We start from the raw sequence: 23370 nt of genomic DNA on the forward strand, positions 1-23370 counted from the left end.
TAATCAAGTTTAGTTGCTGGGCAAATGCAGCTGCTAGGTCTTTAACTGACCTGTTTAAATGTGTTGGTGTGAATACGGCCTCATCAGCCATAGCTAGTATGGCTAATCTTTTCCTGCAGGGCGACCATTGCAATGTTCCTCGTCAAAGTTGCTAAGAAGAGACTTGCACTTTAAATAACTTTCTTTTAGTCTTATTGTTTTGTGACTCTTCACCAGCGCCTCCTCAAGTTCTTGCTCTTTCTCCACATAATGCACACACAGACACACACACACACACACACACACACATTCTGCTTCTTCATTTGGAGAGCTGTCTCCTTGTTTAAACCTTGCTAGAGATTCCATTCACCAGCTTTCGAGAAACCATCTCTCGTCTCTCACTTCTAATTACAGATTTTCCCAATAAAGGCATAGTTTTTACCCACCATTAAAGCAGGAGATCTAGCTTACATATTTCATGTTGTGTAGATGTAGCAGGAAGGCGCAAGTGGTAGCACGTAGCCAATCTTGACTGTTCTAAAAAAAAAAAGCTAAGCAGAATCAGACTTGGTGAGTATCTGGAATTGAAGACTACCATAAAATCCCAAGGCAATAGAAGTGGAAATGGGAAATTGGCAGAAAGAAGCAGGTCACCATATTGGTTCTGGAGACCTCTTGGCTCCTTCCTTTCTCATTCCTCTGGATTTTGATATTGGTCCTAAAATTTATGGCCATTCTTAAATGGCCTTTGCCACTGGCCATTTCCATAGGATGTGGGCATCAAAAACAACAGTGGTTTAGAGATCCCTTCTGCAGTGCTATGAATAGTCTTGCTTGTTCTTTGTGGTGGGAAGTGGACATCACAGGGAAACCAGAACTTTCTCTAGGCCTCTACTTAAGGAGGCATGCTTGGCCAAGCAAACGTATCCATCTTTCCTCATGCTTCCTGACACATGCACCACTTAGTACAAAATTGCCAGAGTGATCACACACTTTTCCTTGGTTCTGGCTTAGCCAACCTCTGTCCTTCTTTGGGCAGCTAAATCTGGGCAACTCCCATAGCAAAAATTTGGTTTCAGCTTTGTTTTATTATTCAGAATGCCAATCTGCTTACTGACTACATCTGCAAACTTGGGCAAGAACTACTTTGTTACTAGCTGTTTCTTCCACCCTATGATCTGCTACTCCCAGTTGATTAACACAACCAACATAGCTTATAGATCTCCCGACTTGCTCTTAATTCATGCAGTTCAGGAGCCCTGAACTGGGTTGCAGCTTAGTTCCAGATGAAAAAGGATCTAACTGAGCAGTTGCTCTCTAATTATGTTGGAGTACTATATCCACCCTCTGCAGACACCACATCCAATAGCATAGCGCCTGTGAGTGTGTGTGTGTGTGTGTGTGTGTCCACTCAAGTCACTCCTGATGAATGCCTGGACAAGTCCCTGCAGTTTTCTTAGCAGCCTTTTCAAATGGATGGTTGTCATTGCCTTCTTCTATAGCCGAGAAAGAGTGAAAATCACCCTGCTGGCTTCAATTCCTAAGTCGGGATTAGAACTCATGATCTCCCCTTTTCTAGCCTGTTGCCTTAACCACTGCACCAAACTGGCTGCTGTTTGCTGTATGATAGTTCATATCTAGATAGAGTTAGGTAGGAAAGAGAGCCCAGGTGATGTAGTGGTTAAAGGCAATTCTTCAGGCAAAGTTCTGCCCACAGCCTCGAGCAATCCTGATGGGGCTCAAGGTTGACTCAGCCTTCCATCCTTCCAAGGACAGTAAAATGAGGTCCCAGATTGTTGGGGTAAAATAGGCAAATAATGCTGATATTGTAAACTGCCCAGAAAGTGCTGTAAAGCACTATGGGAAGGTATATAAGTCAAAATACTATTGCTATTGCTAAAGGAAAAATTGTTCAGATTGACTTAATGCTATGATGTTTTAATCTTTTTTTATCTCTCTCCCTACCTTCTGCATCCCATTTCAGTATGTGGTTATTCCTACACGTCGAGCAACAGCCGTAGCTTTACAGAGTTTCACCTCGCATCTTTTGGGTGATGCTGGAAGTCCCTACCTGGTTGGATTTGTAAGTATAGTCTTGGAACACCTGAGGAATATGATAAGAAGCTGGGTTCTTGTTCTGAGGATGATAGTTCTCCCTATCTTTGCACACACACAAGCTTTGTGATTGCACTTAATGCACTTATCTGATTATTCAATGAATCCAACAGTCAGGTTTTGTATAACATAAATCCACACACCCCAAACAAATCTTTAGCCAAGTAATAACTAACCTAGCATAGCATGTTGTGTGAATGCATCTTGTAGACCTTTATTATTAGAGTTGTTTGTCACCCTTCTCACTTTGAGGCTATTCCTTATCTGAGTTGTGCAGTTTGTTGAATAAACTTAGCCACACATCTACAAAAGAAGAAAATAAAGTACAATTAATGAAACCAGAAAGAGGCATAGCAATGAAGTGTTGTTATTGGCACAACACAATTTTCTGCTTTCTCAGATCCACAGTTTAAGATATCTTTCTGATTTCTGTTGTGATTTTGAATTTAAAATAATTTATTTTGAAGTTTCTTATATACTCCTTTCTTCTCCTATTATCCCCAAAATCCTTGATGCTACAGACTTTTTTCTTTTTTTGGGGGGGGAATGAAGTGGGCCTTAGAAAAGCTGAGCAACAACAAAGCTAGTGGAGGTGACAGTATTCCAGCGGAGCTATTCAAAATCTTAAAAGACGATGCAGTAAAAGTGCTACACTCAATTTGCCAGCAAATTTGGAAAACTCAACAGTGGCCACAGGATTGGAAAAGATCAGTTTACATTCCAATTCCAAAGAAAGGCAGTGCCAAAGAATGTTCAAACTATTGCACCATTGCACTCATTTCTCATGCTAGTAAAGTTATGCTTAAAATCCTACAAGCTAGACTCCAGCAGTATGTGGATCGAGAACTACCAGAAGTACAGGCAGGATTTCGAAGAGGCAGAGGAACTAGAGACCTGGGAAAAGTGGGTGGTTTATCTCTGAACAAGAGTTCCCACCATTCTCTTATCCCTTAAGGATCTAGTCTGGGGGTTACAGCCACTTGTGGAGAGACTTATACCAACAAGAAGAGAAAAACATAACAATGGGAAATCCTGCCTAACAGTAATGGGAGGAGCCAGGCAGTTAACTATAAGAATGTCAGGATTTGTTTTTCTGTGCAAAACTGAGCAAGTCTCGCAAATCTTGGCAAGGAAGCAGTTGGTTTCCCCCATCCCATTTCAAATAAACTATGTTGGTGACAAAGAGAACGTCCATAAATAGACTTATCTCTGTCTGTTCCTTCTCTTTCCACCCCCACCCCACCCCCCACTTTTCCCTTCTAGATCTCCGATGTGATACGGCAGAGCACAAAGGAGTCTCCACTCTGGGAATTCCTCAGTTTAGGCTATGCGCTGATGCTGTGCCCTTTTGTTGTGGTCCTCGGGGGGATGTTTTTCCTGGCCACGGCCCTCTTCTTCTTAAGCGACAGAGCCAAAGCCGAGCAACAGTGAGTATTTCTCAGTGGTGTGGGAAGAGGAAAATAGCATGCGTTATATTTTGTAAAAGGGTGTTGTCATTTGCCATCTTGGCACTGGTATCCAGTTTAACCAATGAGAAGAGGCCTGGGTGCACTTCCAATATGAACAGCTTCAACCTCAGTTTGAAGCTCCGATTCAAGAAGTTGAGTGTGCAAAATTGTGTGCTTGGAGACTCCAGTGATCTCTAATAATGAAAGAGTTATCATTTCCAGATTTGCTAGTAGATCAGTCTTTTGAGTACTACTGTGGGGGTCTTTCCACCATTCAGTTGCTTTCTCTCCTTATTAGTCCACATGATCTAGAAGAAGGGAGACTGTAACTCCATACTCTTGTTCTTCTTTGGTGCTCCTGATAGTCCATATGGATTTTTTTGATAGCAGTAGTACAGTGCTTTATTGAAAGCAAAAAAAGAAGGGGACAGCAGAGAATAAGATGGTTAGATAGCGTCATCAGTGCAATGAACCTGAATTTGGGCAAACTCCAGGAGGTAGTGGAGGGCAGGAGGGCCTGGCATGCTGTGGCCCGTGGGATCACAAAGACACAACTTAGTGACTGAACAACTATAGTGCCTTGCTGTTGTCTTTTTCCCACTCTTTTTTGTAATATTTTATGGATTTTCTAGTTTTACATTTAAGTATTTAAAAAATAACACGGTGGCTGGGTTAATCGATAATTCAATAACATACAAAAATCTTTAGTACCAATCTCAATCTACCACATCAAATATTTCCTATCTTTTTCCCTTAATATCTACTGTCTCATATTTGAACTAATACAGTTCTTATTATGTCAATTAAGTAAAAATAGAATTGTTACATTTATCAATGTTTTTAGCTTATATATATCCTAGTTGCTTTAACATTCAATCTTTATAGACAATCAATGTCCTGTTGTTAATTTTTCCCAATTTTTAGTTTTCCATCAATATTTAAATTTAACATTTGATATTTATAATTTCCAAGTTTTAGGTAACCAAAGTTTCCTTTATCAGAATTCATAACAAAGTGTAATATTCAAGATACACATTTTATCTATTTGAGTATATTCTATTTCCCACCATCTTACATCATCTAGTTAATAATATAGTATAACATCCTTATTTTCAACTAATTTCCAAATGTCTTAAATTTAATGACCAAAATTTCCCCTATTTCAACATCAAATATTTCCTCTTTTTCCATTAATATTTACTGTCTCATATTTAAGCTAATACAGTTCTTATTATATCAACTAAGTAAAAACACGTTTATTACATTTATCAATAAATTTTTAACTTATACATATCTTAATTGCTATTGCTAAGCACATTTGATTTGTGCTTGATTTGTGCTTAGATTGTAAGCCGCCCTGAGTCTTCAGAGAAGGGCGGGATATAAATGGGATTAAAAAAAAATTACTTTCACGTTCAATCTTTATAGACAATATCCTCTTTATTTGTTTTCCCCAATATTTAATTTCCCATCAATATTCAAATTTAACTTTTAATATTTATACTTCCACGTTTTAAGTGACCAAAATTTTCTTTATCTCAATTCATAACAAAATCTATTATTCAAAATACATATCTTGTCTATTTGAGTATATTCTGTTTTAATTAGTAATATAAAATCCTCTCTAATAAATCAAAACCCCAATTTTCTTCAGCCTTATTCTGGCTTTCTTCCTTTGCCAGCTCGCCTTCCATGTCAGTGCTTTTAAGTCATCAAATAGATCTCCCTCTGTTGTTATATATATTATTTGAAATAAAAGAGACCATCCAGTTGCCATTATTTTGGAAAGGCTAATGAATCGTCTCTCTGTTATTCACTATATTATTCATATAGTTGTCCTGATATGTTTGTCTTCCCTTTGGTCTGTTCTTCTTCTTGTTTCTCAAGTTACTTCTGGTTTATATAGAAAGTCTTTTCCATTTTCAGTGTTGTCAGTCCCTTTTCTGGATTTTTCATTGACTGGATTTGTTGGTCAGTTGAATCCTCTATCATAGTATTTAATTGTTCCACTTCTTCTGTTATCTTCTGCATAGTTGATTCTTTAATTGTAGTCAAAATTTGGGTTCATATATCTAGGCTGACATCTTGTTCTTTTCTGTAGCATCTTATTTCATCACAAGCTGAAAGAATGGTTTCATGTATTGCTTTCAACATAAAAATAATCTGTTCCTGGTCTTCATCCATATTCTCTTAATGGTGTGTTAAATTGAGGGCTTTAAAGTCAGCAAATGAAAATATTTTATAACTGAGTATAGAACACAGCTGAGTTTCTCACAGCTGATAATTGTCAAGGTTGAAAAGGGCTTATCTGTAGTCTGGGCTTTAAGCCAAGTCTCCTTTAGACTATAACAAGTTGTAATATCAAATTTAGCCACAAGATGTCTCCAATGCCGTTTAAGGTTTTTTAAGTCCAAAATTTTTATAATCCTTTTTCCAATTTATTTCTTTTTTGAAATAAAACCAAAGTCTTCAGTAAACATAAGAAATCTTTTGGTCCCCAATTTTAGAAGCATATAAATCCAGTTAGATTAAGGTTATTCTTTCAGTGTTTTAACTCCCCTGGATAGTCAGCCGCCGCTATTCTTAGAGAGTGGGATAGAAGTTCCCTTCCCACTCTCCTCAAAGGGGGGAAGATACTTTGGGAAGCTTTTACAGGAAAAGAAAATACTTAGGATTGAAGAGAGGTTCAGATCTCACCCAGTCTCATCCGCGCTGCTTTAGAAGTGCCTGGTGGTAAGTCTGCAGCCTAGTGACGAGCCATATTTCTATGGCTGATCTTTCATCCAACGGTTTGGACGGCTGCCCCAGATCGAGCGGAAGGGCTACCACCCTCCTGCAATCAAGCAGGGGTCCCCTCCTTGCTTGACACCCCTACAGGGTGACTCTTGACCCTTTCCAGGGTCCCCCAATGGAGCGAAACCGAACGCGGAACAGGGAGCTCGCCTTCCAGCGTCTGCAACACCCACGATGGCAAACTGGAAGTCTTCTTCCCACTCTTATAGAGGTTCACAAATAACAACCAGAAATTCAAGTTGCATTTGAAATCCTATTAGGAGCCAGAGCAGTTCAGAGTAGTGTTGATACCTAGGTATACCGAAGTGTACTATTTCTACCCCTACTGTTATAGTTGGGATCAGTTGCTGCTTCTGGATGGTCTTCAAGGATAATCACATGCAACACACATTTTAGAAATCCAATCAGCAAGGGACCAAAGTATGAGTGATTGTAAGGAGAGCCTCCAAATTCAGAAATAAGGACAACTGATGCTTCCTCTTTTCTTATATAGCATATTTACTGTCATAGTTCACCTGGTCAGACAGTTGAAACAATGAGAAATTGCCAAAGTCCACCTAGCTACATGGGGTCCATTCCCAGGTCTCAGCTCCTACAGGCTCTGCCTTTCTCACTACCAAACGCTGTTTACCCACTTTCTTGAACTCTGAAACAAGAAATAAAACAGCAGCATTCTCTACAGGTTGAGCCCAATGCCATCAGTGGGAACAATGAGAACAGAAAGAGAACACTGTTAAGAGATACGTTCTCCAAGCAGACTGCCCATCTCGTGCTACTTGAAGACTTGAGACAATTTATCTCTGTGAGAGGACTAATACAGTATTCCTTTTCCTTGGCAAAGGAATGTCTCAGAATGTCTAGACGCTGGCATCATTACTCTTTCTAATGCATCCTAATACGAAGGAGACGTGACCTGTTTCTTCTCCAAAGTGGACCTATTCTTCTTTCTCCAACATGTTCTCTGTTACAGTCGTTTTCTGCAGATGTCCATAGTTCCATCTGCTTTCCTAAAAATTATGGTGCCAGTGTTGTACCATAAATTCTTCCCTCTTTGTACATGCATGCAATGTCATAATACAGAGGGTACGGTTTGGGTCGCAACAACACCATGATGCTGCTTTCATTGGAGTTTCAAGATTGTTGGGTAATTGGAGCCAGTCAATTGTGGTCATAAGTTGAGTACCGTATTTCCCTGAAAATAAGACCCAACCACAAAATAAGCCCTCGCATTATTTTTCAGGATGCTCGTAATATAAGCCCTACCCCTAAAATAAGCCCCAGTTAATATTGACAGCCAGACAGACTCATTTAGTACTGTATTTTCCCCAAAATAAGACATCACTTGAAAATAAGCCCTAATGCATCTTTTGGAGAAAAAATTAATATAAGACCCAGTCTTATTTTCAGGGAAATATGACACTACCTGTATATTTCTCTGTTTGCTTGAATATGTATATATCAAATTCTTGGATGCAGAGATATTGCCTTTAAAGACTGTTTTTCCTGAGCCTTTCCTATAGCTAGTTAAAAAGAGACACAACTTTGGGCTCATGTTTTTCAGCATGGATTTGGATCATTTCACCAATGGCAACTCCAATAACTTAGAAGATGCTACCACATGATAGCTACAAGAGATTTGGGGGTTTAGTTCATCTGTGTGTGCGTTTTGTTGTCTTTTGGAAAATTTGTTTACATACTTGCCAGGACAAATAGGGGCAACCTGCTATCTATTTGGAGTGTGTGTATGTGTGTCTGTGTGTGTGTGTGTATCTGATTCCAAAAGAAAACTCAGAAACATGACACTGAATTTGCCTCATCAGGGAAAAAGTAATTCTGGATTAGGCTATTTTGTTTTGACTTGTTTTGGTTTTGTGGGCAGATGTTTTAAATATATGTGGCTCTGTCAGCATGTTTGTGGGGCAGCTCTTATGTTATATAAAATGTTTGGGGGCAGATTTAGAAGTATAATTCATCCCAGTTCCTCTGTGGCTTAGCCTAGTCGATGATCAAACTTCCATGCATTGTAATGTCAGCCAACCCCTGTACATGAAAGATAATGGAATTTCGCGCAAAGGAAAACTAGATTCTGGGTTTAAATGACAAAAATCTTGTCTGTAGTTCGATAGTTTTGCATATTCTTCTTTTGCTAAGCAAGAAGTGATACATTATAGTAAAACCTCACCCCACCCACGACCTCTGAAATTCAAATTCATTATCTAATCTGGTTTCTTGAAATTCCAACAGTCTTTGTAGGATATATGGCACAATGAGAACTAGCAACATTGTTGGTTGTGTGGTAAAGGAGACTTCCATGAACTTAAATTGTGAATACAATACTGTAATTTAATCTATCCATTTCATATCCTAACTTGTTCCTAATCCTAGACTTAGAAAGTACCTGGAGATTATCTAGTCCAATTCCTTCTTCAGTGTTTTTCAAAGTTGGCAACTTTAACATGTGTGGAGTTTAACTCCCACAATTCCAACATGCTGACTGAGGAATTGTGGGAGTTAAAGCCCGTACATGTTAAAATTGCCAACTTTGAAAAAACACTGATCTAGAATATAGAAAGCTAAAGGTTTCCCTTGTACAGTCATGTCTGATTCTAGAGGTTAATGTTCATTTCCGTTTCCTAGCAAAGGAAGCCAGTATTGTCCAAAGATGCTTCCACGGTCATGTGGCTGGCATAACTATACTCCAAGGTGCACGGAATGCTGTTAGCTTCCCACCAAAGTGGCACCTGTTTATCTACTTTCATTTGCATGCTTTCAAATTGTTAGGTTGGCAGGAGCAGGGGCAAGGACAGGAGCTCACTGTTCTGTACCAGCCTGCTACCGGCCCTGCAGAAAAGGCTGGGACAACCCCTTTACAAATGGCAAGAGGCTGGAACTAAGCCTGCCAAATTTATTAACATAAAACAGAGCAAAACAAGACACGAACCATGAAACAGGAGCTATTCAAGTGGTTGCCTTCAGCAAACCAGCCCTCCCACGCATTCCCCTTTTATACAGTTCAGGGCGTGGCTTCTCTCTGCCTCCTTCCAAGGTGCCCCATTGCCTTCCTCTGTTTACTCCTGATTGACTGCCTCCTGCGTCGGGCGTCCTTGAACAGGGCCAGCTGTGGGTCATCTTCATCCACGCTGTCAGGCTCACACAGCTGGGTCTGCATCGTGACCAGGTGGGAGGGGCCTGGCTGAGAGCTCTCATCAGCAAGCTCTCCAACACCCTCAGCAAGCTCTTCAACACCCCCCTCCTCCTCCTCTGAGTCGTCCAACCCAACTGCCGAACCCACAGGCTGACCCTGAATCACAACACTTACCCCATCACAAGGTGCTTGGATCTTGAAATGTCAACCTTCCAGTCGACAAGCCCAGCATCTTAACCACTAAGCCACTGTGCCTCTTTTATAGATTATATAGCCAGGTACAATTTCCGTATCTTTAAAAAGTTGGCCCTCCAACCTTTCTTAGAGAGCTGGTGTTGCATAGTGGTTAAAATGTTGGACTGGACTGAAAACACTCAGATTCAAGTTCCCCACTGACTACAAAATTTGGTTTTACACCACCCCTTTTCTCCCAGCCAGCCTCCCTAACAGGGTTGATTGTATGGTAGAATTTGGGGAGATTCCGCCCCCTCCCCAATACCATGAAAGCTTCCTTGAGCCAGGGCTTTTCAACCAGTGGTATGGGTACCACCTGTGGTACATTGGCACCTGGCAGGTGGTTCGTAACCATCCTAGAAAAGTGGTAGCGGGGGAGGGGAATGAGCTGAACCAGTGGCAACACCACACAAGCCTGAGCGAGAGATGCCTGGAGCTGCAAGGCTGTCAGGGCTCAGCAGAAGCGCCATGATCAGCGCTTCTTTGGGGCTGTCATGGCTCAGCGGAAGCACCAGGATCAGCTCCAAGCTCCAGCTGGAGCTCGGCGCTGATCCTGGCGCTTCTGCTGAGCCCAGAAGAAGCATCGATCAGCTGGAATGTTGCAGCATCTCCAGGGTCTTGTGATTTACATTCAGATGTTTGGCAACTGATTCATATTTATGACTGTCACAGTGTCCCAGGGTCATGTGAAGTGACCAAAACCTGCTGTAAACACCCAGCAGAGGGGGGGGGAAATAAAAACCAAACTCCCCCCCACCCCACCCCCGCTGCCAATCCTCAACAGAAATGCTCACAACAATGAAAACCTCGGACAGGAGGAAGAGCGCTGCCAGGTGGGCAGGCAGCTGTCTTGCTCAGCTGTGGCTTGGGGGGGGCACTTTTATCAGTGCCATTGTAACTTCGAACAGTTACTAAGCGAACTTTTGTAAGTCAAGGACTTACTTTTTCATCACTTTTTTCCTTTTTTTTTTTTGGTCATCAAGTTTTTGACACCTAGCTAGGCAACTGGTGGTACTCGGATGTTGCCATATCCTAAAAGTGGTACAATGGGTGAAAAGGTTGAAAAGCCCTGCCTTGAGCTGCCTATAAAAAGAGAGTATATAAATGCAATTCGGTGCAATGCTATTATTAATATGGTTGGTTGCACAGTCAGCTAGATGTTTAGGCTAGATTTGGCATTTATTCACCTATCGGATGGTGTTAAAGGTATTATCATCATCATCATCATCATCATTATCTGCAAGGCATGAAACCCCTCGTCCCAGTCCCTGAGACAGTCTGTCCCACCACTTGCTGTATCTTTAGAACTGTTTTTAAATATCTGTTTATCTGTATGGATGCAGGCTTGACTGCAAAGTATTGCAAATTCTGTGGCTTCTGCCTGAGTGGAAGGAATGCAGTGTTACCAGCCTTCAGGGATTTGAAAATAAACAAAGGAGGATTTTTTTTATTTTTTTAAAAAAGGCAAATTTGGCTGCAAGACCTGAAATTAAGGAAATTATTAGGCACAGGAAGATTTGGCAAACCTGCTAAGCTACAGAGGAAGGAAGAAGGATGAGAAAAGCATCTTTGCAAGCAAGTACTGTTTCCCTAAAAGCTGGCTCTCTTGTTTATCGGAGGCAGCTTTGAAACAGATAATTTGTAATGCATGAATTCTATAATTATTTAACCCTATTGATGAACTGATACAACTGCAGTCCCATGTTGGTGGCTGTTAATTAATTTTTAACAACATAAGGACCTAAGCAGCACCCTGTTGGCTCAAACCCCTGGCTCACCTAATGCAACAATCTGTTCTCATAGTGACCAACCAACTGCACCAGCTCACTACAAAAAGTCCTCAATTTATGATCACAATTGGGGCCAGAATTTCCATTGCTAAGCAAGACAGTTGCTAAGTGAGTCACGCCTGGTTTTAGGACCGTTTTGCCATGGTTGTTAAGCGATTCGCTTCAATTGTTAAGTGAATCAGAGAGTTGTTAGTGGAATATGGCTTCCCCCATTGACTGCTTGTTGGAAGTAAGATGGGAAGATAGCAAATGGCGATCATGTGATCCTAGGATGCTGCAACCTTTGTAAATAAATGCTGGTTGCCAAGCGCTCGAATTTTGATCGTGAGACCCTGGAGATATTGTGACAGTCATAAGTGCGAGGACTGGTCATAAGTCACTTTTTTCAATTTTGAACGGTCGCTAAGTGAATGGTGGTAAGTTGAGGTCTACGGGTAGTCTCCCAACAGATGGCCCTCAGAGGCAGTCCCACTTCCCTCAAGGCTAAGTTTAATGAAGAGAAGGACGAGGGGTGACATGATAGCCATGTTCCAACATCTCAGGGGCTACCACAAAGAAGAGGGAATCAAGCTGTTCTCCAAAGCACCTGAAAGCAGGACAAGAAGCAACGGATGGAAACTAATCAAGGAGAGAAGCAACCTAGAACTAAGGAGAAACTTCCTGACAGTTAGAACAATTAACCAGTGGAACAACCTGCCTCCAGAAGCGGTGAATGCTCCAACACTGGAAGTCTTTAAGAAGAGACTGGACAGCCATTTGCCTGAAATGGTATAGGGTTTCCTGCCTGAGCAGGGGGTTGGACTAGATGACCTCTAAGGTCCCTTCCAACTTCTTCTTCTTCTTCTTCTTCTTCTTCTTATTATTATTATTATTATTATTATTATTATTATTATTATTATTATTATTATTATTACTATTACTATTACTATTATTATAAGAGCCTTTGATCCTCAGCTTCCATGAACTGATCCAACCCCGTTTTGAAGCCAACCCACTAGTAGCCAGCACTGCATCTCATGATAGTGAATTCCAAAGTCTAACACACCAGCCCTGCCCGCCCCCATCCTCCACTGTCTCCCAGAGTTTGCCCAAAGTCATGCCCATTGCATTAACGATACTTACTCTCTAATCATCTCATCCTCTGCCGTTCCCTTCTCCTTTTTCCTTCAACCTTTCCTAACATCGGGGTACATTGTATTAAAAAAAAAATATTTTTGTTTAGTTTGATTTGGTTTGGCTCTTGTTTTGAAATGTTTATTTTCTTCTTCTTTATGCAGATGATTTTGTGTTTTTTTTAAGACAGGAGCTGTGCATTTTTCTCAGTCTATTATATGTCTCTGCAACTGTAAAGTTAAAAAATGCGTAAAGGAGCACTCTAACCGTTTGCGATAGAAAATGAGGAGGAGTAGCACATAAATAGGAAAGGTTTTTTTGCATTAAGAAGCTAGAAGCATCAGAGCAGTTAGTAACTTGGACAAGGCAGAATGAATGAAATGAAATGAAAAAAGTTATTGGTGGCTTTTTAGGTTTATCTAAAGGGTCATTTGATAATGGCTTGAATTTTGGAATCCAGCCCAGTTGTATAATTCAGAGGGTTGGCAGCTGTCTTGTGGGATGTTTCTACCATCAAAGATTGGCCTGCATAGAGGGTTTCTGAGCAGTATTCCTGGCAGCCTTGGTTACGGGAAGCAGAAGTGACGCACGGGTACCTCTCTGTCCCAAAGAAGCTCAAATATCAGACTAAATTATACAGCTAAATAACATCGCTGGCCAGTCTCTTCACTATGTTTTGTGTGACCAGACTACATTTGATTCCAAATTCAGGAGGCTGTTGTTTTTACACACATTCAGCTGCCTTCAGAACTAAAGAAGTTCTTCACACCAGATTTAGGGACTAGCAAACGTTCTTCAAGACTTCCAGCAGAGAAAGGTCTTTCCTATTTTATGCAACGTAATCTTTCAATAGCCGATGGCTTGGACTAAACAAAGACTATATGCAGACTGTATGCATATATATGTATGCAAGCATGTATTTATCCTATTTATGTGCCACTCATCTCACAGAAGTGTGTCTCTGGGCGGTTTTGCTACTAATCTATAGATCTGCAGTAGCACAGGATCTGTGGCAGAGGCTATGGAAATATTTATCAGCAAAACAGCTCTTTGGGAGATCTTCCAACTTTTTCTAGGTAAAGACAGAGATAGACATGGGAACAGAGGAAGTTGCTTAATATTGAATTAAATCAGTACTGCCACTAAAAGTTTGCACAACGTCCTCTATTTAGGGTGAGCCAGCCCATCACTTTAAACCATAATCTCATGTATGGGCAAATAGCAATAGCAATAGACTTATATAGCACCCTAGAGTGCTATACAGCATCTCTGGACAGTTTACAATGTCACCATATTGTCCCCAACAATTTGGGTCCTCATCTTACTAAATTCAGAAGGCTGGAAGGCTGAGTCAGTCTTGAGCCCATCACGATCAAAGCTGTGGGCAGAGCTTGCCTGCAATACTGCATTCTAATCACTGCACCATCAGGGGAAAGCATGGTATGTTAACACAGCAATTGCATTTTGTCAACCTGTAGTTTAGGGGGGGGTGTAGCTTCGTATGTTGTGTGAATTTATTAATTGGCTGATCCCAAGTTTTACATGATAGTCTTTCTCATATTTTCAAGAAGAAGACAAGATTTAACCTGGGGCAATCGGCATGATAACCAGCCATTTCTGCAGCTGATGCTGTGGTCCATGAACTGATGTTCCAGGGCTAATGTCTTCTGATGTAACAATTTGCAGACGACAGTAGTGCTTCGGGGATCATTCCAAGAATGCCTGTAAATTAGAAGCGAAATGCTGCCTCCTTTCCAGGCACACAAAGACTGGGGAATGTGCATTTTCCATTAATTAAGATCTTTCTTGGCTGAGGTTTCTGCTGAAGTTTCTCGTGGTTCTGCAACAGTAGATCTGTTACTTCTTTAACTGCTTTGCTTCTCTCCTGGTCTCTCCATAAATCTGATCTATCTCCTAGTTCAGGATTAGACAATCTGTGAGGGATGTTGGATTACAATCGAACTTTGTGACCCTTTGAAGGGCTATCCAGATATGCAGTGTCACTGAAAGGGATATGGTGAAGTCACAGGATTTGCTAAGAAATAAATCTGGGCATAGATTTTTATATACCCTGACCTGAACCAGCAGGGAATGAGAAGACTTATTATTTATAAATCTGGGATTGTTGAGATTAAATAATACCTATTAATAGCTCTTTGCTACCCTATAATCATATTTAAAACCAGCTGTTGATAAATGCTAAAATGCCTGGGTCTTCTTCCAAACATACTTTTAGCTAGATTATGCAGAGCTCATATTTAGCCCTGAATGACACCAAGATAATCTTTATTTTATCAGTTTGGTCATAAAATATATATTTTTAAAGATGGCTGATAAATTCTCCCACAAAACAAAACAAAACAGGACTTTCCCTTTTTAAGGGGAGCCAAGTAGCTATCTGTAGACTGAATGCACTGATGGTGTTATCTAGTTTGCGTAATGAAATGTCTGCAAGAAAACAACCAAGCTCAGAGAGCGCCAAGGACCCCTGAATATGATATTGCAGGAAGGGTTATCTTCCAGGTAGAGAACCTCCTGGAGCAGTTGCCAAGACTATTTAAAGCCAGCAACTAGCTTTTTGGCTTGATCCATGTTGGGAATGAGTGACCCAGTCAAAGGAAGTAATGAACAGGAAGGGCTTATGCCACTATAATAGTGGCATATCTTCACTAAAGGTTCCTGAGAATAGCAGAATAACAGAGTTGGAAGGAACCTTGGAGGTCTTCTAGTCCAATTCCCTGTTCAAGCAGGAGATCATATATCATTTTAGACAAAAGGCTATCCAATCTCTTCTTAAAAACCCCCAGTGGAGTATCAACAACTTCTGAAGGCAGGCAATTCCACTGATTAATTGTTCTCCTATCAGGAAATTTCTCTTTATTTCTTGGCTTCAAGTGCCTCATTAGACCCAACAGGAGGTCTTTTAACTAGGACAAAAGTTGGAGGGTGGTGAAACCAGAACCAAGCACAGTCTGCAGTGCAGAGTAAACGATTTAAACAAATTCAGGGTCTCCAGAACCAAGCACTTTACATATCAGCGTACTAAAGGAACTAGCCAGAGTGATCACAGGTTTTGAGAACTTTGCTGAATGACTGGTAAGCAAATATTATTCCTCCTTTAAAAACAAGCAGGAGGATTTGGGAAACTATAGGTCTTTGGGCCTCTAAATAGATGACCAAACGGCATGTATGCAAACTGAATGGGCATGCTACAGGTAGTCCTCGACTTACAACCGTTCATTTAGTCAACATTTAAAATTACAACAGCCCTGAAAAAAGTGACATGACTGTTTTTCACGCTTGCAACCGTTGCAGCATCCCAATGGTGATGAAACTTCAGGCATTTGGCAACTGGGATGTATTTAGTTTTAGTTTAGTTTAGTTTTATTAAATTTTTATACTGCCCTTCTCCCGAAGGACTCAGGGCGGTGAACAGGGCATATAATAAAAGTACAAAAATACAAAAGTTAAAATAGAATTAAATTAATGCCCAAAATAAAACAATAAAATATACAAATATTTAAAACCCTAAATTAACTCCCCATCAGGCCAGGCCAGCTTGTTCGAATAGGTGGGTCTTTAACCCGCGCCGGAAGGAGCGGAGATCCGGTGCCATCCGGAGCTCAACCGGCAGTTGATTCCACAGAGCCGGGGCGCCCACAGAGAAGGCCCTCCCCCTGGGGGCCACCAGCCGGCATTCTCTGACCGGAGGCACCCTGAGGAGGCCCTCTCTGTGGGAACGCACAGGGCGGAGGGGAGTTGACGCCGGCAGCAGGTGGTCCCCGAGGTATTCCGGACCCATGCCATGTAAGGACTTGAAAACCATCACTAAGACCTTGAACCTCACCCGGAAGACAACTGGTAACCAATGCAGCTCGCGGAGCAAAGGTGTAACATGGGAGTACCGGGAAACTCCCAAGACAACTCTCGCGGCCGCATTCTGTACCAGTTGGAGCCTCCGAGTGGTCTTCAAGGGAAGCCCCATGTAGAGAGCATTGCAGTAGTCAAGACGAGAGGTCACGAGCGCATGAGTGACCGTACACAAGGCCTCCCGGTCTAGATAGGGCCGCAACTGACGCACCAGGCGAACCTGAGCGAAAGCCCCCCTAGTCACGGCAACTATATGATCTTCTAAGGTAAGCCGCGAATCTAGGAGGACTCCCAAGTTGCGCGCCCTATCCACGGGGGGTAAAGACTCACCCCCCATAAAAAGAGATGGAACATTTTGAATGTCCCGGGATGCCGGAATGTACAGCCACTCAGTCTTGTCAGGGTTGAGTTGAAGTCTGTTCCTCCCCATCCAGACCCGAACCGCCTCCAGGCAACGGGACATCACAGCGAGGGCATCACTGGGGTGGTTTGGGGTCGAAATAAAAAGTTGGGTATCATCAGCATATTGATGATACCCAACTCCAAAACCACGAATGATCTCACCCAGCGGTTTCATATAGATGTTGAACAGGAGAGGCGAGAGAACCGACCCCTGAGGAACTCCACAAACGAGAGACCTAGGGGCCGATCTCTGCCCCCCTGCCAACACCGACTGCGAACGTCCCAGGAGATAGGAGGAGAACCACCGAAGAACCGTGCCTCCCACTCCCAATCCCCTGAGACGCCGCAGCAGGATACCATGGTCGATGGTATCGAAAGCCGCTGAGAGGTCTAATAGGACTAGGACAGAGGAACATCCCCTATCCCGGGCCCTCCAGAGATCATTCACCAGAGCGACCAATGCCGTCTCCGTGCTGTACCCGGGCCTGAAACCCGATTGGTACGGATCCAGATAATCCGCTTCATCCAGGACCAGAGGGAGCTGATGCGCCACCACACTCTCAACAACCTTCGCAAGAAAGCGAAGGTTGGAGACTGGACGAAAGTTGTTCAACACAGCTGGGTCCAAGGCTGGCTTCTTGAGGAGGGGTCTCACCACCGCCTCCTTCAAGACGGTGGGGAAATTACCCTCACTCAAAGAAGCAGATATCACCGCCTGGAACCAGCCTCGTGTCCTCTCCCTAGCTGCATAAACCAGCCAGGAAGGGCACGGGTCCAATAAACATGTGGTGGAGCTCAGCCTCCCCATAATCCTGTCCACTTCATCAGGGGTCACAGAATCAAACTCCTCCCAGATAACATTGACAAGACCGCCCGTGTCCTGATCGTCAGACTCTGCCCAGCTGGAGTCCAAACCGGTCCGAATCCGAGCGATTTTATCCGACAGATGCTGACCAAACTCCTCGGCACGACCCTGCAAGGGATCCCCCCTCACCTCCTGATTAAGAAGTGAGCGAGTCACCCTAAACAGAGCGGCCGGGCGATTATCTGCGGACGCGATGAGGGTGGAGAAGTAATTACACCTCGCCGCCCTCATCGCTGCGAGATAAGACCTAATATAGGTTCTTAACCGCAACCGGTCGGATTCGGATCGGCTGGACCTCCAGCAGCTCTCTAGGCCCCGTTTCCGACGCTTCATCTCCCGGAGCTCCACGGAAAACCATGGAGCTCGCTGGGATCTGCACCGGGTCAGGGGCCGCAAGGATACAACTCGGTCCAGTGCCTCAGTGGCTGCCCTTTCCCAGGCTTCCACTAAGGCATCCGCCGAGTTGTGAGCGACGGAGGCAGGTGGGGATCCCAGCGCTGCCTGGAACCCGTCAGGGTCCATTAAGCGCCTGGGGCGGTACCATCTGATTGGTTCCGTATCCCCACGGTGGGGGGTGGTAAAACGGAAGACCAGCCGCAGGAGGTGATGATCGGTCCATGACAGGGGCATAATAAATGGAGAGCCCCCACCAAGATCATCCAACCATCGTCCAGATAAAAAAACTAGGTCCAGGGTGTGGCCCCCCTCATGAGTTGGTTCAGAAATTACCTGCGTCAGGTCCATGGCCGTCATGGAAGCCATGAACTCCCGAGCTAACTCAGATGACCCTCCCAGGGATGGTAGATTGAAGTCACCCAAAACTAAAAGTTTGGGGAACTCAATCACCAAACCGGAGAGGACATCGAGTAGCTCAGGCAGGGCTGCCGCTGTGTGACTAGGCGAAACGTACACCAGCAGCAAGCCCAACTGCGCCCCCGAACCAAACCTCAAAAAGAGAGACTCACACCCGACTATCTGAGGGACGGTGGTCTCCCGCAGACATAAGGTCTCCCTGATAACTACCGCCACTCCCCCGCCCCTACCTTGAGCCCGAGGCTGGTGTAACGCTCGGAAACCTGGTGGGCAAAGATCAACCAAAGGGACCCCACCCTCTGGGCCCAACCAGGTTTCGGTGATACAAGCCAGGTCCGCATGCTCACCCTCCACCAAATCCCGCACAAGGGGAGCCTTATTAACCACGGACCTGGCATTCAGGTAAACCAGCCGGAGCTCAGGAGGCTGCACATCCTCGCTCCCGGTACCTCGGGGAAGAACCAGAGGGTCGGAGCGCCTCACCGCTTGTAAACAGCGGGGACGGCCCTCCCGGTAACGATACGGCCCTCTGTCCATACGCCTGCTGCCATACCCCAGTGTCGTGGGAATCGGTAATCCCACGACCCGCTCCAGAGCCCCAGATGTGACCACACCCCGCTCCCCCCGAACGCAGTCGGACCCAGGCCTGGCCTGCACCATGGTTGTATGGCCACCCCCCATAGTCAAACAACCATTACCCCCCACCCCTCTCCCTAACCCCCTAAAAAATTTAACTAAAAATTAACCAGGGGCCTCCTATTAAATTTGGATCGAGAGCCCCTGACCCTACCCGGCCATCTCTCAGGGTCCCAATAATTGGGCCCTTCATTGAGACTGGGAGTGGCAAAAAAAGGCGGGACGCACCCAGGAGAGGGGGGCACCCCTGAGGGCGAGCAAGTCCGTGCTGGAGTATCTGTACATAAGTCCAACAAGTCCAGATAAGGCAGTCCCATAATGGAAAAGTCCAGTAGGAGGTTCTAAAGGAAGGGAGTGAAACATTCGGGCCATCAACCAACCTACTGCCACCCGGTTGGATGCTCCCGGGGGCAGACCCCAACCCGTCCTCCCACGACAGGTCGAAAGTCTGATCCAGGGGATGGTCCAGAATGTACACCCTGGGTGGGGCATAACCCATAGAGCTCCCACCTCTATGGGAGTGCCGATGTAAAACAAGCCGCTCTCCCACTGCGGCTTGCACCCAGGTCCGTCCCAGTCCAAAGGGGAATAGGGAGGCAGATGGAAAGTTAGTAATTGGCAGTCCACCGGAGCTGCTACGGCCACCACAGGCCAGATGAAAAAGCACCGACCACCGCCATATCGCTGCCGATGGAACGGGCCAGCAAGCCCCGAAAACGCCGTCGTCGCCATCACCGTCGGAGGCCGGAACAAGGCAAACGAAGCAGCAGCACCGCCGCCATCGCCGCGGTCGTCCTCTCCACTGCCCAAGGCAGCCCGAGGACGCCGTCACCGTCGCCACCTCCGCCGCCGGCAGCGGCCCGAAAAACAGTACCAGGGACATCCCTGCCACCAAGCTGACCAGCGGTCGTCCCCTCCGCCGTCGAAACGGCCCGAAGACGCTGCAGCCGCCGAAAGCGGCCCGAGGCAGGTCCAACAGAGAAATCCCCGCCGCCGCCGCCGCTGCCATCGCCGCCAACACGGAAGCGCCAAAATGGAGGCGCCGATCAGCTGGAGCTCCGAGGCCACCGCCGATCAGCTGGAACTCCGAGGCTGCCGCCGATCAGCTGGAGCCTCAGAGACGCCGCCGAAAACCGCCGAGAGCCGGCCAGAAGCAACAGCGTCGCCCGAAACAGCAGAAAATGCCCTCACCACCAGCTACAACCCCTCAGGAGCAGCCCGAGGCAGCCCGGAGACGCCGAGGCGAAGCAACCCGGAGACGCCGAGGCTGTAGAAACCGGCAAGCCGAGACCGAACACAGCAAACACAGCGGCAGCGCAGACGAAGTAGATGGAAACAGCGGGCGAAGCAGCAGACGGAGCAGATGAAAACAGCCACTCATAGACGGGAGAAAACCAACAGCAAGCTACCTCATTCTTTGCCTCTGGAATTAATAGTCCAAATCCCCTACCCAGGGGCCCAAAGGGACCCCTGAGGGGCTCCCAAGGGACGCCCAACAACTGGAGCTCGCGGAGCTCAGCCCAACACGTCCGCCATCTTGGTTTAGAGACAGTTGCACTGTCCCAGAGTCATGTAACCTTCCCAGCCAGCTTCCACCAAGCAAGGTCAATGGAGAAGCAGATTTGCTTAACAATGGCTTGATTCACTTAACAATTGCAGTCATTCACTTATCAACTGTGGTAAAAAAGTTGTAAAATGGGGCAAAAACTCACTTAACTGCCTTGCTTAGCAACGGAAACTTAGTATATCAGGAGAATGCCATAGCTCTAATGCAAAGCTTTCGGTGGAGTTCCTCATGATATTCTTCATAGAATAGTAACCTATGGGCTTGATGCTACTATGGATAGATGAACTCCTGACCACTGGTTAGAGAAACAGTACTGTAGTAGAAGTCCTATCCTCATACATGGAGGCCATAGTTTTGAATGGGGAGGAACAGGTCTTGCAGTTCAAGGACCTACTGGTCACACTCACTAGAGAAAGCAATTATATTTGGAAGAGTTAGTGATATAAGGAAAACAGATTGTCAAAGAACATGACAGCTAGACACCATCACAGCTGATACCAGCCAGAGCATAGAAAAACATATGTGTCTGTCTGTCTGTGTGTGTGTCTCTCTCTCTGTGTGTGTATATATATATATATGTATGTATATATGTATAGATAGATATGTGTGTGTGTCTGTGTGTGTATATGTATGTATGTATGTATGTATGTATGTATGTATGGATAGATAGATAGATAGATAGATAGATAGATAGATAGATAGATAGATAGATAGATAGATAGATAGATAGATAGATAGATAGATGTGTGTGTGTGTGTGTGTGTCTGTGTGTGTATTTTTTCAGCCCCCTGCTGTCAGTTTCCAATTGGAACTTTAGGAAAGTTTGATCTTTTTATTCCAGCACTCAAATGCTTAATGATGGGTTGTTAACTATCCTTTAAACTCAGTTGCCTGAGGAAAACAGAACAGAATGTTGATTTTCCTTCTCTTTTTAGTATGGTTTTTAGTCCTCTTGTGAATCTCTGGGAGGAAAAAACAGAGCAAAACTCAACTGCAATCCTGAATTATTCCCTCTTAAAATTGTCGAAGCAAAACAGATTGGGTGCCCAAATTAAACACTGGGGAAATAAGTAAAATTGTGACAGAAGTTTGGTAACAGTAGTGGGACAAAGAGCCAAGACAAGAATAAATAAACAAATCTGGGCAAGTAGGGAAATAAGATGAAGCTCCCAGGAAAAGGATAGAGAAGGTTTAAAAAATCAAGAGCAAAAAACAGAAAAGAAGTAGGAACAAATAATAAGGTCTAGGAACAAATTGCATACAGATTAGAGATGTATACAATGGTCTAATTCAGGGGTCTTCAAACTTGGTCTTTTTATGACTTATGGACTTCAATTCCCAGAATTCCTCAACCAGCAATGCTGGCTGAGGAATTCTGGGAATTGAAGTCCACAAGTCATAAAAGGGCCAAATTTGAGGACCCCTGGTCTAATTGATTCATGTCCCTTCTTTCAATGTTGATTGGTAGATTTGTTCTACCTGACATTTGAGCACATGAAACCTATTTAAATGTAATCATTTTTAACATGTAAATGTTAATACAGGTGGTCCTTGACTTATGGTCACAACTGGGACCACAACTGGTCACAGCTGGGTCCTTGCTAAGCAAGGCAGTTTTTACATGAATTGCATCCAATTTAATGATCTTTTTGCTACTATTGTTGTGAATCACTGCATTTGTTAAATGAATTGTATGGTCATTAAGCAAATCTGGCTTCCCCCATTGACTCTGCATGTCAGAAGCCGCAAATGAGGATCACATGACCCCAGGATGCTGTGACCATTGTAAATGGAGGCCAGTTCCCAAGTGCTGAATTGGGAGACCCTGGGGATGCTGTGATGGTCATAAGTGTTAGGACTGACCATAAATCGCTTTTTCCCCCCATGCCATTGTAACTTTGAATGGCTGCTAAATGAATGGTTGTAAGTCAAGAACTACCTCCATATTTACAAGGTAGTCCAAGGGCTACTATTTTTTTCAGAAACTGTATTGAAATGTGATTATAATTCTTCAGAAGTTGAACTAGTGGTGAGTGATGAGATGAGTCCATAGAAAGAGCTATGCCTTTCCCCCACCACCACCACCACCACCACCCCAAAAAAATTCACACACCATGTTTAATTGGGTTATCTCCACAGCATGCTGTGTTTGGTTAATCTTAAATTTTGGTTAGGTCTTTTTTAAAAAATATCTGAGCATGGCTTAGCCAAATATAATCAGGTTAAGCATGTAGGGCAGGGGTGTCAAACTCAATTTCATTGAGGGCCGCATCAGCATTGCGGTTGCCCTCAGGGGGCCGGGTGGGTATGGTCAGGGTGGGCATGGCCTACTGAGTGGGTGTGGCTAGAGTGGGTGTGGTCTACTGGGTGGGCGTGGCCAGCTCTACATCGTTCGCATCAAGGGTGCCTGTGGGGGCCTGGGCAGGAGTGGGACAGATCTGAGGGTCTCTGGCAGAAGGAGGGTCTCTGGGCCAGGGCCAAGGCAGTGGGGGCCGTTCCCTCACTGTTTCCAGGATGGCTTCGCGGGCCACATGAAACCACTTCGCTGGCCAGATCTGGGCCCCGGGCCTTGTGTTTGACATGTCTGATGTACGGTAAAA

At 44.3% G+C, this 23370-nt stretch overlaps 1 protein-coding gene across 1 annotated transcript in view; it reads left to right on the top strand.

Annotated features, from left to right (window-relative positions):
* The window catches only part of LOC308671550 (sphingosine-1-phosphate transporter SPNS2-like), a 156276-nt gene that overhangs the window by 118216 nt on the left and 14690 nt on the right, over nt 1-23370 (top strand). The window contains exons 10-11 of the mRNA XM_081333797.1: nt 1964-2062; nt 3358-3521. Coding sequence (XP_081189923.1) covers nt 1964-2062; nt 3358-3521 — 263 coding nt within the window. The remainder of the gene's footprint in view (nt 1-1963; nt 2063-3357; nt 3522-23370) is intronic.

Source organism: Vipera berus (genome assembly GCF_964194415.1).
Source record: "Vipera berus genome assembly, chromosome: 1".
Lineage (NCBI taxonomy): Eukaryota > Metazoa > Chordata > Lepidosauria > Squamata > Viperidae > Vipera > Vipera berus.